The sequence below is a fragment of the Rattus norvegicus genome, chromosome 14 (genome assembly GCF_036323735.1).
Source record: "Rattus norvegicus strain BN/NHsdMcwi chromosome 14, GRCr8, whole genome shotgun sequence".
Classification (NCBI taxonomy): Eukaryota; Metazoa; Chordata; class Mammalia; order Rodentia; family Muridae; genus Rattus; species Rattus norvegicus.
In genome coordinates, this window is record NC_086032.1 from 35,039,793 (window position 1) to 35,059,868 (window position 20,076).

The following is a 20,076-nucleotide window of genomic DNA, read 5'->3' on the forward strand; positions in this document are numbered from 1 at the left end:
ACAGACACACACAGGCACACATGCACACATACACCCAGAGGTCCTATATATTAGGGCAACAATAATGGTCCTAGCCAGTAACCCTAGCACTCAGGAAGTGAAGTCAAGAAGATCAGGAGCTCAAAGTCAGCTACACAAGCAAGATGAGGCCAGCATGGGTTCTGGGAGACATTTTCTCAAAAATGGGTGGGTGGGTGGATAGAAACACATACTGACCTGTATGTGGTTTCACAATACAAGACACTGCCAGATGCCATAACATGTTTATGCCCCCGCCTACCTGTCCTCCTTCCCCTTCATCACGGGATAACTCATTCAACCACTGAGAATAAAACCAAGCAATCTCCCCCAACTCCCACTTCAAGCCACATTAACCATGTCCATTATGACTCCTTTCAATGCTGGGGACAGTGGTCCCCATTTAGCATGCCACATTCAAGAGTGCCAGCCATTTTCCCTTCCCTGAAAACTCGGGGGCAAGACCCATTTATTTTCCTCCAGCTGCAGCATTAACCTAGCATTACTTTGTAAGAGCTTACTCAGCGAGTGACGTCATAATAGGGGGATTCCTGAAGAATATGTTTGTGTCCAGATCCAGTAAGCCACTAAGTCCAGCAGGATCTATCACCTTCCTATGCTTCCTTCCCAAATAAGCTCTTCGCAAAAATGTAAATGTATGGAATGTATACATACTGTACACATTGCTACCTTTGTTCAGGAAATTCTCTTTGGCCATCCAGGAAACCATGGTCTACCAGTGTTTCGCTCTGGGTGAGTAACCACTTGCCTATCCTTTCCAATATTTATATTCAGTTCTTTTTCTTATGCAATAGCACTGGCTACCCGAGCAATGGCAAGTAAGAACAGTGAGAAGGACATGCTTACATCACTCACAACTCACGTGATGCTGATGTACCTGCAGCTGTGGCTCCAGGACACACGATCACATGTGCAATGCCGAAGGAACTACACATTAATGCATTAACATGACAAACTCTTCGAGTATAAAGGATACAAAGTAAAGCTGGAAGCTGCACTTCCATCTCCTCCTGACTGGGCAAGCATCCCCTAGGCTTGCTATACCGTGTGATACAGTTGTTCAATGGCTGACAAGTTTAAAGCTTGCTCGATTTATGTGTAACTCAGTTTTTGTCCTTGAGTCTGGTACTCCTTGTGACTCCACCTGAGTATTTATTCTTGCTTAACTAGTGCAGAGGCAGGAGATTAAAGATTACCTAAGAAAAGACCTTTATTCCCATTTTACTATAAGGTTTGCTTTGAGGAACAAACATCTTTCTGGTATTTACAGATCTTCTTGTGATTTGTTTTCATTCCTATTCTTCCTGATTTTAAAAACTCATTGAAGACAACCACTGAACCTACATACCTGTGTGTGTGTGTGTGTGTGAGTGAGTGTGTGTGAGTGTGTGTGTGAGTGTGTATTGTATGAGTATGTGTGTATGTGTGTGTATTGTATGAGTGTGAGTGTATGTGAGTGTGAGTGTGTGAGTGTGTGTATTGTATGAGTGTGAGTGTGTGTGAGTGTGTGTGTGAGTGTGTGCGTGTGTGCGTGTTTCCCATCTCGCTCTACTACCATCCACATTTATTACCAAGATGATAGTTTTCAACTTATTAGCCTGCAAACCACACTAGAACCCAGAAACACTTTACAGAAAGCCTGTAACAAGAGTTAGCATCCGGTGTGGCAGCACATGCTGGGGCAAAGAGACAAAGGCAAGAGATCTCTATGAGTTCAAAGCCAGCCTGGTCTACATAGCCAGTTCTAGGACATCCAGAGCTAACAGAGACTCATCTGTGTATTATAAGAGAACATGACTTCAGTAAATACTTTATGATGCTTTACTGTCAAAAGTATATTCTAAAATATAGCAAAACATAGCTTGTTAATAAATGTCATTTAAAACTTGCTTGCCATTGTCATTTAACACTGCTTTCAATCTGGTGGTCAGCAGACTGCTCACTGCTGGCTGCTGTATATGTCAACATGACACAGCTAGGACCATCTGGGAATAAGGAAATCTTGACTGAGAAAACGTCCCCATAAGACTGACCTATAGGCAAGTCTATAGGGCATTTTCATGAAAGAAAGAAACAAAGGAGGGAGGGAGAGAGGGAGGGAGAGAGGGAGGGAGAGAGGGAGGGAGGGAGGGAGGGAACTTAATCACTACAATTAACAACTGAAATGCCACTTTTATCTGCTGAGAAAGGAAAAAATCAGTTTTTCCAAAAGATAGACTGACACTGGGTATATGAACCATTCCAGGACAGGTCTCATGTTTAGGAATAGCTGACCAACATTTAATGGACCTCACAGAATTTTTGGTTTTGTATGCTTTTATTTGGTTATAGTTTGGTATTTTGTTTGACTTGATTGGGGGTGTGGTTTTATTTTGTTTTCTTGGTTTGGGGAGATTTTATTGTGTTTGGTTTTTGTTTTCTGATAACTTAAAGTTGGATGGGTATGAAGGGGGAGAGGATCTGGAAAGACTTAGGGGAGGGGAAGAATACGATCAAAATAAATTTTAAATTGTCCTAATAAAAAAAGTAAGAATAAAATACAGTAAGATTAAACAAAAGTTTCTATCAGAATTGGATGAACAGAAGGAACTAACATCATAATTGCATAAAACAAACAAACAAAAGGAAAAGAGCTCAAGAGAAGGCACAAGAATCAGAGCTCGCTCCTCCGCTGACTCAGGAATCCCACAGAGACACTAAACTGAAAGTCTAAGAGACACACCATGATGTGGTACAGGCCCACGCAGGCCCTGTGCATGCTGCCCATCTCTGTGAATTCACATGAGCTTTGTCTGTGTGAACTTAGAGGCCCTTGCTTTCCTAATGGTCTCCATATCCCCTGGCTCTGCCTCCTCTTTGCAAGGTTCCTTTGCCCTGAGGGGCAAGGTCTGACGGATACATCCTGTCTACTGTTTGTTTACGGATGAGTGTTCCTAGGTCTCTCACTCTGCCTACTGTCTGGCTGTGGTCACTCCCATGAGTTCTGTGCCACTATTGCACTAAAATATCTTGCAGGCAACACACCACAGTCAGAGGGGTTGTGGCTAGGTGCTTACCTTTCTCTTTTGGTAGCATACAGAGTACCTTCCTTTACCAAAGTCACCAGAAGGTAGGGGTGAGGATTCTATGTAGGCACCAGCCCCACCCCTCCATGTTCGATGAGTTGTACAGGAATCTTCAGCAATGGGGCCTTGCTACAGTTCCTGAGTTTTTCCAGAATTCCCATCGGCCCTTTGACCAACACCACATTAGATGTGATCCAATCCCCGGACAAGAAGCTTCATGTGGTGACAAGAGATGGCCAGCTGGTTATTTGTCACCTTTATCTAGATCACTTGAACACGTCTTAGGAAGCATCTACTGTGTTGGGTCTCCACATGACCCCTCAAGTGGCCCTTAATTTTCAGGTGTCTCTCCCATATTCACTTATGGGAAGACCCAGCTCACGCTGGGTGGCACTGCCTCTGTCAGGTGGTCCTGGGCTCTGTAAGGGAGCAGGCTGAGCAAGCTCTGTTCCAAGGCCTCCAGGTAAGTTTCTGCTTCCAGGTTCCTTCCTTGAGTGCCTGCCCTGACTACCCTCAGTGATGGCACAAACCTGAAAGTTCTAAGTTGCTCCACAAGTTGCTTTCAGTCATGGTGTGTAACAACACAACAGAAACCCTGAGGGGAATTATGGATATATTTTAGAGTAAATCTGTCAGCTCATCTGTATAATTAAGATAATAACTTCTGTCAAGCAAGGATGTGCCATGCAGGAATATGCCACTGGATCAAGAAGGGTGGTCTGAAGGTAGAGCGAGAGAAAGATCTAAGACAAATGCATCTGTGTTAAACAGTGAGCCATGCGATGCCCTGGCGGGAAACTGGGCCACGGCTCACTGAGCACCGGAGGGAAACTGGGCAAGGCAGATTACGAGAAAAATCAAAGAGCTAAGTCATGTCCCCCATTTTCCTGCCCCTTACACAGGGCGTCTAACTAAACACATCTAACCCTTTCTGGACACCCAAGACCCTCACAATGACGTTCTCATATAGTACTAGGACATATCACTGGAACGAGAGGCTTTCCGTGGTTCTCTTCACTGGTTTTTAACATATCTTCACAGAAGACACTTTCATATTTTTATGAATGCCCACTTTGGTATTTTATAAATTTTTAGAAATAAAAAAATACTTTATATATTCTATAAACAAATTTTAAAATATATTTTATTACATTTTCCTAGTCTCTAATCCCATTTTGTTTTTTGTTTTTTTCTCATGCACCAAAACACAAATACTACAGAACTTAACTCAAAATGGCCTGAGGGTTTATAGTCACAGCCTACACAAATAACATAACCTATATGTGTGAGCACCATTTAAAAAATAAATAAAAAGTTTTAAAACCTGTAAAAACTCTGACATCTTATTGTTATATTGACTTCATAAATTATAAGGTATCTGATAAACTGTTAATATAAAATTGAGTATTTCCATTTTTCAGAAAGAATTGAAACTAAACCATGCCTTTCCCGGAGCCAATCCTATTTCCAAATTAGAATATGGAATAAATGTATGAACATAGACACTGGGAGGAAGGAGTCCCAGAGGAAATGGTTTATTTACTGAATGTCTGGAATCACTGATTGAGTATACACCGGTCTAGAAAGCTGAGAAACTCCACCTTAGCATGTGCTAGCCCATGCTGGCCTTGGACTGTGGGCTCCTAAGAGCAGCAGCAGAACTTGGGCTGCAGGCTCCTAAGAGCAGCAGCAGAACTTGGGCTGCAGGCTCCTAAGAGCAGCAGCAGAACTTGGGCTGCAGGCTCCTAAGAGCAGCAGTAGAACTTGGGCTGTGGGCTCCTAGGAGCAGCAGTAGAACTTGGGCTGTGGGCTCCTAGGAGTAGCAGTAGAACTTGGGCTGTGGGCTCCTAGGAGCAGCAGTAGAACTTGGGCTGTGGGCTCCTGGGAGCAGCAGTAGAACTTGGGCTGTGGGCTCCTAAGAGCAGCAGTAGAACTTGGGCTGTGGGCTCCTAGGAGCAGCAGTAGAACTTGGGCTGCGGGCTCCAAGAGCAGCAGTAGAACTTGGGCTGTGGGCTCCTGGGAGCAGCAGTAGAACTGGAGCCTCTGGACCAGAGATCCACCACATGAATCCATCTGCCCATGGCTGTGCTCTGTTCACCCTCACCTCAGGTTAAAAGGCAGGAATGTGCTTTTGTCCTCAGCCCAAAGCAGCACACTTGCTCTGGGGCCACCCTTGTAGAGCCTCACAGCCTCTACCTGCAGACACATGCCACAGTGCATACCCAAGTCCCCCAGTGCCTCTCACAGCCTATGGGCAACTGCACTGCCAAGACATGTGTCCTAGAGAGAGTGAGTGTGGTGCCGACTGGAACTTTCAGTTACTCCCAATCTGAAGGCACTGTTCCTACTGAGAAGGCACAAAAGAAGAAAAGGATAAAATGGGGAGAGGGTGTAAGGACTAGGAACATACAGATAAAATCGCCCACATAAACTATGCAGGGATGAGTGTCTATAATTGCTTAGCAGGGACCCCAAGGAATCTAAAGAACACGGCTGTACTTTTAATTCCAAATGTCAGCTTCTGAAGTCAAAGAAAAAAGATCAAGCGAGATGGTAATTCCATCTTGCCCTCTTTATTTTAAAAAAAAAAGACCTTTTTTCCATCTGCATTTAAAGAAAAACATATACCCCAAAAATAGCTATATTTTATATTTCTATTTTATAACATATTTTCATAGAGATAAATATGACTCACTATAGGCAACCAAATACCCTCCTAACTTAGTGAGAGTGGCACAGCGCTTCATCCACTCAGCCCTTTCTGGGCCTGTGGAAACTGTCAACCACTTGTACACCCGATTAACACATCTTCAAGAATCATGTTCTAATGAACATGAACACAGACACACTCCAGCACCATCAAATGTTTGGACCGATGCCCATACCCTGCACATACAATCTGGCTGGGAATTTACTAGATGTACAGAGGGGCTTCACAAAGACACTACACTAAGTGAAAACTAAGGAGTCAGGACTGTGTCCTTTCGACCACACCCCCTACCCCCAAAGAACACACACACAACGCTCTTCTCCCAGCACATGTCTACACAACCCAGAACCTGGTCCCTGGTGGTCAGTCGCTCTGGTGAAAGAGCACGACTCTCGATAGAGCAAGGGAAAAGGGAAAACCAACTTTTATACTCGAAGTTGGACAAAACAAGTTCTGGTCAAAGTCCTGCAGATGCACAGAGAAGCCGATAAGCTGCTGTAATTCAGGAGCCCAGCCTGGGTCTCAGTGGTCAGCAGATATCAGTGGAAGTAAAACGAAGGGTCACTGTCAGATGAGAAAGTGAAGAGGGCACTCTGTAGAGTGATGTTTGAGCCATTTCTGGCATCCTGGAGGCAGCAGAGATTTTCAAGCAGCAGGCAGGGGAATGCCAGGGAGTAAGGCACATATGAGCTGCTCCATCTACTTCTATTCTACATAAGACAACCAGAGACACGTGGGGCTCAGTCTAGAACCAAGACTGGTGACACAAAAGTGGGTGTGAAAGCTGTTCAAACAGTCAAGGTGATTGTGCAAAAGTTCAACGGTCTGGTTGAAAGGCCTAAGATACGGTGAGGAGATGAGATTCTCCCTCATGCTCTGTCCCAGCACCAAGCACAGACCACAGGCCCAGGCTGCAATGCACCATCACCAGTCACAGAAAACTTAAAACAAGACTCGACCTCAAGACATTTTTTTAAAGGACAAAGTAAACATTTTCTGCCAGACGGTCTTCCCAAATTAGAGACACTGGGTATACAGAAACCCCACCACACCATGATGAGGTTCAAAACAGCAATGCTTACTTGGAGGTTAAACAAGTAACTACCCACCATAGTACTCTAACTAATCTTTCCAGTTCCTGTCCAGAGTTCTCAATTCTTGGGCTTAGCTACTGGCTATAAATAGGTACTCGTGATTGGCTCCAACTATCTCTCTTTCTTCCATTTTGACTCTTTGCTACCTGCCCTGACCCCACCCCAGCGTGCACGCACACATGCACACACATATGCACATGCACATGCACACACATGCACATACACACACAATTTTATAAGTACATGCTTTAAAATTCTGTAACCTCCTCTAAGATGCCCCACATTTCCCTAAGGATCAGTTTTACATGACACAGGTCATTACCTACCTGCATATTCATAAAACCACTCCAGGCACCGCTTACTGGAGAAGGCCTCTTCTTCAGTCTTTATTCTAGTTGACTCGTATTTCCTATACATGCTGCAAATTGAAAACACATCTTTACGTTATTTAAAGACACTGAGTTCAAGTAGCAGGTAATTTCCACTTTGGCCTAAACCAGCCATCCCCTCCACCAGTGCTTAAGTGTATTTTAAACTGCATTTTTAAGCATTAGCAGTTTCATAACTAGTGCTGAAATACACCCATACTTTAATAAAGAATTAAATAGTAGGCACTTACTGCAACTATCTTATCAATAAACAATTAGAATTAAATAGATTAGTTATTTAATAAACTTTCCTCTGCCTCACAACCTAGAAGTAAAATATGGCAAGAAATCAGGCACTAAAATGCTCCTTAAAAAGCATTAATTATCCCTACCTCTCTATTGAGTTCTGACTCCTGTGCCATGAGTTAAGCACAGGCAGGAGGAATTTGTCAGTAATAGTGCCAGAAAACCTCACGCAAATGAAGAGAACCAACAACTCATGCCCAGTCTTCTAGAACAAATTAATCCAGGTGCAAGGCTGAACAAACACATCTCCGGTGGTTCCCGTATTAACATAGCCCTAGGCCTCAGGAGAGAGCAGCCTGGCTCCTGGTGCTACTCTGTAAGCCTGCAAAGCCAGGGCAGAGACATGAATAACAGGGAGAACACCTCGGGCAACTCAGGAGCCCCTTATCTTGCGATATGCCTGAAGAGAGTTTCCACATGGGAGACAGGAGCAGGGGCTTCAAACTGTGAGTTAGATACAAAATATGAACAAAGTTTAACCCATCACACTTATCTACATATATTAATATTTATGGTTATAATTTTCACTTATGTAGCAATATAAAGATCTTAAACAATTCTCCTATGAATTTATGAATTCATATGAACATGTATTTGTGAGTGACTGATTACCTGTGCAGACCTCTGACATCTACTACCTTTAGAACATCATGCTGGAAAGTATTAAGTTATCAAAACTACAAACCCCGAGGTCTCGTCTCCTACATAGCTAGAGACAATGGATGCCATCTAAGGGGTCAGAGACAAAGGGACAGAGAGATCTTAGCTCAGAGCCTGTTATTCATCAATGAACTTGTAGTTCTCTGGTATGGCAGCATTAAATTAACAATTTCCTAGAAATAAAATTTGCCCAAAACCATGCCATGGAAAAATAATGCAGCAGCTAAATGAAACAAAATACTGTGCTCATTATCATACAGATGAGCCTCAAAAAACATCATGCTAGCTAAAAACCATGAAACACAGAAACTTACCTACACAAGATGCTGTAACAGCGAGCTAGGCCATAAAGTATACGAGTGACTGACTGGGACAGTGGACATGTTCCAATACTGGCTTGTAATGACCGTCTGTATAACTCAGTTAACTTAAAAAACACACTGAATTAGACTCTTAGAATGTATCAAAGTTATGGTCTATAAATAAAGTTACTAAGAGGCCAAGAATCAAACTCAAAAAGTTCACCTGACTGTCAATGTTTAGGCTGGCTTTTCTTATTTTTTTTTTAAGATTTATTTATTTTATGTGTGTGAGTACAGTGTAGCTGTCTCCAGACACACCAGAAGAGGGCATCAGATCCCATTACAGATGGTTGTGAGCCGCCATGTGGTTCTGGGATTTGAACTCAGGACCTCTGGAAGAGCAGTCAGTGCTCTTAACCTCTGAGCCACCTCTCCAGCCCCCTAAGCTGGCTTTTCCATAGAACAATAATATCATACCAAATTATACTGAAGAAAAATACAGCACAGAGGCCTACATGAGTGTGAGAATTTATCAGCTTTGTAAAACTGAAAACCACTGGCCGGAAGACAGCTGGTGATTATCTCAGAAGTCACTGTCTGCTCCTGGATAACAGTTTCTGCTGAGATATTAACTGTGGTGTTATTTTCATTTTTGCTGTCTGTCTCTGCTCTTCCAACTGAGTTGTAACGAATGAAGCATGACAGCAAGAAAAACACCAAACTCATCTAACTCCCTCCACTTAAAGAAGAAAACTGCAGCCCACGGATGAAACGACCCACACAGTGGGAATGGGGAAAGACAGAAACATGGAGGAAAGATGACAAGACATGAAAAAGTTACTTATTACATCAGGGTGGAACAATAAGGAAAACGTAAAGCATGGTAGGTTTGGCATCGCTGTGGTTAGCACACGACCGGCCCACAATCGAGAAGGACACTCACAACAGCTGCCTCGCTCTGGCCCAGGGCTGTAGCTCCTGAGACCCTCTCTGAAGGACAGACACCCAGTCCTGACAGACTGCCAGCCAGGCTTCAACGGAAATAAACTGATGCCACCCAAGTTTCAGAAAATCAATTGATTAGATGAAACTAATTTCTAATAACTCAAATTGCCTTTTTTTTTCTTAAATACAAACCAAGACCTAAAATAAGTATCATTAAATAATTAACCTTGAAGTCACCTACAGAAACAGAGGATTGCGGCCCACCTGCAGGCTACGGTGCCCCTCGCTGCATAGGCAGACCTCACACCTCTGCGCATGCGCTGGGTCGGCGGCCTTTGTATCCTACCTGTCATGCCTGCTTTTTTTGGCAGATAAGTCGTCTCCAGAGGCAGGTCTTCTCTTTTTCCTGGGCGGCATCACTTTGCTAAAGCAGTCCGAAGAACTGCAAGACCGCAGGCTTCCTATGGAACGAATTTGGAGCACACAAAATTGAGGCATGGCACACGCATTGCTTCCGAACAGAGTCACCACTAAATAACCCACCCCAAGGCCTGCCTACCCTGTGAAGCGGTTACCCGTTATCAGTCAGTGCCATTACACAGAGACGTGAGTTTTAGTTCCTCTTTTAGGAAAATGGTGCAGTCAAGAAATAAACCTTACCATTACACAAATAAATACTCCCCACCACCCTGCCACAGCAGAAATAGAAGTGAATTCACTGTCAAGATGGCACTCAGGGAAGTCACTTCTTACACGTCAATGCTCCTTCAAGACAAACTGGCTTCCCATCACAGACACACACTTCATGAGGCTAAGCAGACTGATCAGCACCCCTGCCTAGGGCACGCCAGTCCTACCACAGGCTGCAGGCATAGTGGATGGGGTAGGCAAGGTTTGGGAGGTGGGCAGAGATCTGACTTCAAAACAGAAGTCTCACGTTAACTGTTCCCCATTTCTGCCGCTTGTAAATGACTGCTTCCTTCAGATAGGGCTCGTGTGAGGAAGTACAACTGTACCTCAGAGAGGAGATGGAATCTGGCACAGTAACACCGACATCTTCACAGTGCACAGGCCCTGCTTTCAAGCCCTGCGCAGACACACTCAGTCATGCTCCTAAGGAAAAGGACTATGAAGAAAGAGGCGCAACCGAGAAGAGAAGGCTGGCAGGAGAGCGGCAAACCAGGGTCAAATCTGAGCTGCTTCACTACAGACACTCAAACTGTGAATAGAAGATATTAGATACCCCATCTGGGTATGAGTGCCACTGGACATGACGCTTAATTCTCCCAAGAACTCCGTACACGATAAGCAATGGTAATTCTCTACATAACAGCTCGGAGAAACCACAGCTCAGGCATTTGGCAACTTTCCAAGGTCTCTAAAACGGTTAAAAGGCTGTTGGATAACCATGCCGCAAGCATGCGGGGCTATAGCAATCTGCACTCAAAGTCAGCTTTCCAGTAACACTGTAGCATGGGCCACTGCTAACATATTTTAGGCCTCTTATTCCTTCATCATTTGAAGAATGGTAAAGGTGTCTCTCTCATTGACTCTCTCACAATTGTGAGAGACATCTATTCAGCAAGCATTTGAAGACACACATAGTATGTAGGTGGCAGTCAGCCAGTTCTCACCCACCATCAGCTGCAACCTCTGTAACCCCTAACCCTAGGAAGTACAGCTCTTCAAGAGGCCAAAAAGGAAGGTCAACAACCTGGCAGAACAGGAAAAGGAAGCTAATAACTGCTATGGTGTCCCAGACACCAGAGGAGATTCGGGGGGTGGGGGGGTGGCTCCATGGCCACACGAAGGCTTCTGTGTGAGGTGGCTCAGGCTACATTTAGTAGTAAAGAGCTAGGCTGATGGGTGGGGGCCAGACACAGTTAGCTGGGAGGCGTGACAAGCAAGGCAAGAGGTCAGCAGTCAGAGCCACAACCTACAGAGAGCAATGATGAGCTGGGACCAAATCCTGGGTCACCCTTAGGCTTGCACTGCTCTGCTACATTTCAGGGTCTCCCAGATGGACTCGAGTCCTCAGAGCATACTGGACAGTCGCTGTGCATTAGAGCCCGTTTGCTCCCTTAGCCCAGACCTGATTTCCAGCAGGCTTAGGCAAATCACTTCCGGCCACCGTACCTGGAGCCTACCTACATCTGTCCAAGAGTGAAAGCTTCCACAGACATACAAAGCTCTCTCTACCTCTTGCAACAGCAGCTGAGGACAGGAAAAGAGCCAGAGAGGATGCTGCCTAGCACCTGACACACTCAATTCACCTTCCCTACGGAGAAGTGTCCAGGACTCAAACCACACGCCAGCATATGCCAGGGTTCAAACACTGCTGTGACCTAAGCTTCCGAGGACTATCAGCCCTGAACATGATGCTGTCCTTGCTTACCAATGCCTTGGGTCAGGCTCACAGAAGGAAAATGTTGGCTACCTAACTGTACAGCTTGAGACAGAGTCCAGAACTGGGAGTGTGCCTACGGCTGGAGTGGACTTCTGCTGCCCTACATACGGACACACGTGAGAAAAGGCAGCTCCTTCCCAGAGCATCTGGTCTAGCAGCGGCCTTTCTCTCCCACGGTATTTACAGAACACAGGAAATGCACTTCTCTCCTCAGTCCATGAGCAATGAGCACTTGAAAATAATGTCTCCTAGTAAACCGTGACTCATTAGGTCCTTTAGCGCCTGCTGCATAAGGAACAGTAACACAAATGCCTTCACCGATCCTACTCACCACAGTAGCACATCTTCCATAAGCACACAAACATCTCACATCACCCCATCACCCTATTTCCTTACATTTCTTTTTCCTTACTGAGTATCTTAGTTAGGGTTTCATTGCTGTGAAGAGACACCATGACCACAGCAGCTCTTATAAAGGACAACTTGGGGCTGGCTTACAGTTCCGGAAGTTCAGTCCATTATCATGGTGGAAGCACGGCAGCGTGCAGGCAGACATAGTGCTGGAGAAGGAGCTGAGAGGTCTACATCTTGATCCGCAGGCAGCAGGAGACTGGGTGCCACACTAAGCACAGCTTGAGCAAAGGACCTCAAAGCCCACGCCCCAGTGACACACTTCCTCCAAGGCCACACCTCCTAAGAGTGCCACTCCCTATGGGCAAACATTTACCCGCGGGAGTCTATGGGGCTCATACTTATTCAAACCACCACTCTGAGGCTTTCTTCTCCACATCTCACGAACCATTTTTTTCTCATATCTGTGTAGACCTTGCTTACATCTCCTCCAGTTTGGTACCTTACTGTATCCAAAACTTTGATCTCATAGCTAGGAGACAAGACTTTCTTTTAGATCTTTCTGCTCTAAGTATTCACATAAGAGAGTCACTGTTAACTGGCCATTTCCCCCAAATACGCCATGACTGCTCTCTGATGACCACTATTCAATCGCTCTGCCCCTGCCCCTGCCCCTGCCCAGCAGCTGCCTCACAAGATGGATGGGGGAGACACTGACTCAGAGAATTTTCCAGGCTACAAAGAAAGCTATGCTTTGCATGTTTACAATTTACCATCAAGACCCCGGGTCAGCAGCACACACACAAGTTCTGCCCAACACCTGCCTGCTCTCTCCTCTGCTCCTCCCGTTGCCAAATCACAAGCACCAGGACTTTCTAAAGTGCACTGTGGACAGAGAGTGGCCACTGTCTACTGTCTCGGCCTGAGGTCACCACTCAGGGGGCTGAGGTAGAAAGGATGCAAGTTCAACATGGGCTACCAGAGAGAGCCCAAGGCCAATTGGAGTTAAAGATTAAAACATGGTCTCTACACAACAACAAAAATACAGGAAAAAGGGGGAAAAAGCATGTCTTTGTTTGGGTTTCCTGTTGGTTCACTGGTAATATATACCGCAAATGTAATTTATAATAGTGAAATACACTTTACTGAGTTCCATAGACAATTAAGTATTCACTGAGCAAATGTGTTCATACAACATGTATAAACGGAGTCGCTTAAAACTGGAGCATTTCCAGACACTGAAACCCTTGAGCAGAGAGAGAGAGAGAGAGAGAGAGACACAGAGAGACAGAGACAGAGAGAGACAGACAGAGACAGACAGACAGACAGAGACAGAGAAAGACAGACAGAGACAGAGAGAGAGAGACAGAGACAGAGAGAGACAGAGAGACAGAGAGAGACAGACAGACAGACAGAGACAGAGATATACAGAGACAGAGACAGAGAGAGAGACAGAGACAGAGACAGAGAGACAGAGAGTGACAGAGACAGAGACAGACAGAGACAGAGAGACAGACAGAGACAGAGAGACAGAGAGAGAGAGACAGAGAGAGAGAGAGAGAGAGAGAGAGACAACGCACCAATCTTCCAGGCTGACTCCATGTCTACTTCATGTTTACTGGCAGGTAGAGTGTATGCTTCTTAGAACAATTGAGATAAGTCTTTTTACAATTAAAAAATGTTTAAATCTATAGATTCGTATGTATTTCTATCAGTAAATTTAGGCTTCAAAGCTTAGATACATACTTTACCTCCATTTAACTATACTTTACAGAAAAAGAATCAGAAAGTAGCTAGCACAAGCAAGAGCTCCCGAGTCTGTTTACTTCACAAAGAGCCTACAAGCCAGCGGCAGTTCAGGTGGAGGGGATGCAAAGCCGCAGCTTTAGGGGCACAGAGACACAGAGCTTCTCCTTCAGCATGGAGTTCAGACTTCACGAAAGCCAGGCAAATGTTCTACTGCTGACCACAAAGCCCAATCCACTGAGTGGACAAAAATTTCCTACTACTGAAGACAAAAGAAATTCCCTTTATCTCTAAGTAACAGGCACTCTGGCATGGACAATCATTGTCCTGACATTTTTCTGCCTCTGTTTTTCTTTTGTTCATCGTTTCTCTGTTTCTGAGCTGCTTCTCCTCTCACTCATCTCCCTCTGCCCCATGGAAGATCAGGAGCACAGGCAGCACATGAGATGCTCCCATTCTGAAGTGGCCTTGGCTCTCCTGTACACAATGCTTAGTGCCCACACTCCCACTGGGCCCACACAGTCCCAGGAAAACTCTCGCTCATATCTCCAAGCCTCACGCTCACTGCCTCACTTTTACAGTGCACACTGCCAAGTAGGAAACACAACAGATACCATAGCCAGGTGTGCGACAGTGGGGAAAGACTGGAAAACAAGCCTTGGTCCAGGGAGATGGTTCCATGGATACAAATATAAGGACATGAGTTTAGATCCCCAACACCCACATACAAAGATAAGTATGGTGGCTTGTGCCTGTAACCAAGGCCCCAGAGGTATAGACAAAGACAGGCAGATCTGGGTGCTTGTTGGCCAACCAAGTTTAGCCAAAACCAGAGAGCTCAAGGCTCAGTGAGACTGTTTTAAAAAATAGGGTGGAGAAGCAAGTGAAGACATCTTAAGACATCAACTTCTGGCCCCTACACCATCACCCACATAGTATACCTGCACACACGTATACATCAGTACACACACACAGATATATACACCACACACACACTCACACCATACACATACACACACATATTACATATATACCATACATATATCATATATACACACATATATACCATACACACACATACATATACACACACCATACACACATACATACACATGCATATTACATATATACCATACATACATATATATACACACATATATATACCATACAGACACGCATGCATACACACACACACACACACACACACACACACACACACACACCCCATGAGCACACAAACAAGCACACATACATCATGAGCAGTAATCAGCACATCTAGGCACTGTGGCAGCAGTGGACCAAAAGGTAAACAGGGCCCAGGGCCAAAACCCTTTCCTCCATTACTGTCCTTAACTGAAACTTAGTTATCATAGTGCCATTTTCAAGTTTAACACTTAGATATGAAATTACTATAGTAACAATTACTCATTTAAATCTAAACTCCAAAATTAACTATAAAATATTCACAAGTCAGAAATAAGAGGTGTTGTTACCATAGCTAAGATAATCTTAAGAGTCTTAATAATACAAAATCTTATTTTAAAAACTAAAACTACAGGGGAGGGAGATGGGAAAGGGGGAAACTGGGAAAGGGGATAGCATTTGAAATGTAAATATATAAACTATCCAATAAAAAATTGAAAAAACAAAACTAAAACTACACCAACTCCTTTAAGTTTTTTTTGTTTTTTGGTTTTTTGTTTGTTTTTAAAAAAAAAACAAAAAACAAAAAACCTTCCCAACCACTGGCAGTTCCAAGCAGAGAACTGTCGTTTTCTCCTTAAATATCAACTTGACCCTTGGAAATTACTTTGGAAATTTCATTCCCGTATTACTGAAAATAGCTGAAAGTTAGGCTCAAGCATACACAAGCACATCAGAAGCCTGAAGAACATATGACATACCCATGAACTTGACATAAGCAGCAATTAAGAACGGACTGCTTGCAGCCAACCTCAACATACCTGCCGCGGTCTGTTCCCGTCTCATACTCCTATGAACTGGGAGTCCTGTCTGCTCTGAGAGCCAGAGAGCCAAGCCACTCTGAGATGCTGCCACCCCAGCATAGCAGGAAGTCTTTCTCCATTACAGGGCCGGCGGAGAGCATGCAGGTGTGCCAGCCTGGACCCAGGGAGGACCGACTGAAAGGCCAGGGCACTCCAGCAGACTATTTCTTCAACCTCCACCTCACGTTTAAATTCCACCTTACTCTGAATCAATCTGGGGAGAAGTTGCTGGGGAGAACTACATGTCAACAATCTACCACTGAATGAAAATGTAAAACACATGGATGCTTCAGGGACACAAACATGTATGTTTATAACAGTATTTGGAAGGAAAACAAATTACAGAGAGTAGTACTAAGAGAGTGTTAGATTGGGAGAGCCAAAGACAACCAGGTTTCACTCCATTCACTTTGGTGCTGTTCAAATGTCTTCAACAAGCTGTGGCCTGAATGTGTCACTCCAAAAATCATCCGCTGGCATCTAATCCCCAAAATGTTGGGATGGAAAGCTGGGGTCTTTAGGGCTGACTGAGTAATGGGAGAAACCCCAGCAACTGAGAATGAACCTTTATAAAAGAAGCCTGCAGGGAGCCCTCACCCCATCTAAGGGCCCTCACCAGACAGCAATCTGCCACCTGCCTCTCCAGCCTCCAGAACTGACAGGCAGACATGACTATTTATAAGTTACTTGCTCTAGGGTGTTCTGTAGCGGCAGCCTGGATCAGCTAACATGAAGCTGTAGTAATTTTTCCATTTTACAATACATTTAAAGGTTTTTTGCCACAACTTTGTAACTTTAGATCAGATGCACATTCCTGAACTTTTATAATCCTAACTGGATTAGAGAAGTGGTTCTCTGAGCCTGGTCCCCTGGTCGGCTGCATCATGACCTAGGTGCCGGTCAGATGGGCAAACACTGAGACCATACCTCAAACTTACATCAAGGGCTGAGCTAAGGCAATCATCGTGCTACTTAAACCATGAGGACCTCAGGTTTAAGATTTCCACTTCCCACGATGAGGTCATAAACCTGGGGCAAAGGCTAAGAGAGGTGCCTATTGACATATGAAAGCTGACAGTGTCTACCAGATTCTCCCAGCAAGTTACAGAGTCCTCCTAACAGGTATACCCCACCCCTACCTAAAACTTCCTAGCCCAGGGACTAGGCTGGGCTGCTCCTTCCTCAGCTGTTCTTCCCTATATTTGACGACTGTCAGTCTTTTGGCCTCTTGTGCTCTTAGTTCCCCTCTCTTGAGCTCTCCCCACAACCCCTCTCTCCTCTCATGGCCCAGTTCAGTTAGCAGGTCATGTTCAGACTGGACCCTTCCAGATGCTTCTGTGTATGCGCTCCCTCTTATCTACAATAAACCTTCTCTACCATACCTGGGAGCAGTCAGGCACCCCGCTTATCTCTTTAAATTCACTCAGGACCTCCCCTCATGGCAAAATCACAGAAACCTTCCCAAGTTTCAAACCACTCTGCCTTGTAACTGACACCCACCTTTCCAGGGCAAGAGCTGAGATGCTTAGGTAAGGAGAAGGATTGCACCTGAAAGCTACTGGAAACTCTTCCTGCACCTCAGGAATCGAGTCCCCACGGGAAGGAGCTGTACCCTGACTGCCTTTTCCCCCTGGTCCTCAAGTGTGGCAACTTGTTAACGGAGGGCAATAGGGGGACCAATTATCCGCTTCCCTTGCACAATTCCATCTCGGCACCTTCACTTAAACATCAGTAGTGTTGTCTGCATTTACCTGTTTGGTGATCGTCTTGGCCAACGTCTTCTGTCAGATTCTGTAAGAAATACGATCATTAACACCAAGAAATCGCAGTAAGCCCTACAGTAAGCCCGAAAACTCAGTATTGTGATAAGCAAGGGACGGCCACAGTGTAAATTCTTTATCAAACACACTTGCACAAAAGGGCCGCCTCAAAGCTGGCGACTGTCTTTAAAGACTCACTTACTAGCTTGTTAAGGGTGTGGTAGATCTTATGAATGTTTGCCAGTGTTGAGAGATGAGAGTTCAGCTGAAAGTCTTTAAAAGAGAGAAAAGAAATCAGCGTTAGCTGTTTCTCACTCAGCAAGAAATTGCAAACGTTCAAGAGTAAACGCGAATGGTTCTCAGCAGCTCGACTAACGCGATACTTACAAGTACATGGCAACACTGAACCAGCCCCCAGGAATAAGCTCTGACAGTAAAGTCGAATCTCCACCCAAATGCTAAAAGTCATGGGAGTTCATGTCAGCTCTCAAGTAAAAGAAAACACTGCAGTGGCTGTGAAACTGTGCCAGCAGCCGACCTGCATTTCTTAGGATATAAATAATGTTAGGGACTCAGACGATCACAAAGAGAAGACGGCTCAGCTCTCAGAGGAACAGGCTTGCTTCCCCATCCTTCCCCAGAGTTTTGGTATAAGCATGCTCCTGCTCAGAAGAATGACAGAGCGGTGTCCCGGAGTCCAGCACTTTACAACCTAACAGTGTATTCCTGCAGATTACATGATTCCATCACAGGAATCTACCACCCTCCACCTGCCCTTAGGCAGGCAGATGAAGAATGTCTTGCGAACTGTTGGTCCCAGAGTGCAGGGTGGTGTGCAGTCACCTGCAGGCCCTGCAGCAGTGGAGAATGACAGATTCTAAAGCCGCACTCATGGGGAAGCAGCCCCAGTACAGAGGGGCATCCATCCATCCACCACCTGTAAGCGCCTCAGGACTGCGTGCTCAGTCAAGCAGGAGACTCCCAGGCTGCTCGGTCCAGAGTGTCATGTAGTGCGGCCGCAGCACACTACCAGGCTTTGGGATTTCCCACCCTAACGTCTCCATGGCTGAGTGCAGCTTAGTGGTAGAATCCGAACCCAGAATGCATGAAGCCCTAGGTCAGTCCCTAGTGCCACACAGGCAGGCACGTTTTTATAAAGTATACCCACATACATATATGCAGGCTATAGAGAAATGCTAACGGGTTATTAATAATTTCATATTTGGAAAAGTATTGTATAAATACCAGGATTGGCATTAATTCTGTTTCTTTCCTATCACAAATGTTAGGGAAAGTGACCTCGAAGAGACACTCTATTCTAGGGAGCATACCATTCTAGGGAGAAAGAAGTAAGTCACTTCACTGAGTTATTACTTGGGACGTGCACCAGACATGGAGAACCCAGCCAGGGGTCAGTGCCACCCTCTGAGTTGGCTGCTGGGCTGGACCCTCTGTCAAAAAGGCTTACTTGCACTAGGAAGCCATTCCTGAGAAGCCCTGCAGGGCTAGAAGATAAGCAACAAGCTGTCCCTTCACACGTGTGTACATGCACTGCTCTCATGGTCACTGCCAGTGCCGGCTAAGTGACGGCCAGAGCAGGGTCTGAGCTTCTACATGGGCCCTAACGATGGCCTCCTGGCCAGGTGTGCTGACGCACTGTGGGGGTGAGGGGACAGCATGCTCAAGACCCAATCTTAGAAAGACACACACACAAACCTAAGACCCCTGATAATTGTTTGCATCTGAATAATCTAGCCATACTTAAGGTAAACGGCACAGAACCCACTTGGCACAACCACACAGGGGAAGTCCAGAAAAGCCACAGGTGAGAATGTGCGTGTGTGCAGTGTATGCCAAATGTAGAACTCCTCCTGTGTATACTTGATAAAAGTGGACAGGAGTCTCCAAGCTAGAAACGAAGCCATGAGGAACTGAAGACTCACGCCCATACCCTTCTGCAGACGCAGGACCACAGGAATCATCTTGGTATTTTTGTTCCTGTTTAGAAACAGGAACAGGGTCAACACATCCACCATCGCTTTGCTACACACCCCCCCCTGAGTCAAAGCTGAGACAACGGCTTGTCTTGCCACAGAGGACAACAGAAGAGAAGGAGAAAGGATGTGTCAAAGGCTTAGACACACACACATGCATCTTTGTGGCCACCACATGTCACTTCACAAGCCTGGGGTTCAGGCCTGCCAGCCTTTGTGTAAGTGTCAGAACAAACCTTCCTCTTCCTGTAGTAAAGATGGAAGGCTCACAAGGTAAGAAACAAATTATCTTTACACCGAATCCCCAGACGTTCATGAGCTAC

At 45.2% G+C, this 20,076-nt stretch overlaps 1 protein-coding gene across 9 annotated transcripts in view; it reads right to left on the bottom strand.

The window, feature by feature from the left end:
* The window catches only part of Dcun1d4 (defective in cullin neddylation 1 domain containing 4), an 80,494-nt gene that overhangs the window by 33,001 nt on the left and 27,417 nt on the right, over positions 1-20,076 (bottom strand). For 7 of the 9 annotated variants that reach the window (NM_001108359.1, XM_017599288.3, XM_039092176.2 and 4 more), the window contains 4 exons: positions 17,962-18,032; positions 17,751-17,790; positions 9,836-9,950; positions 7,235-7,326 (listed from right to left, as the gene is read on the bottom strand). In NM_001108359.1, the coding sequence (NP_001101829.1) occupies positions 7,235-7,326; positions 9,836-9,950; positions 17,751-17,790; positions 17,962-18,032 (318 nt within the window). The other 2 variants (XM_063273339.1, XM_006250907.5) reach the window with 2 other exon arrangements.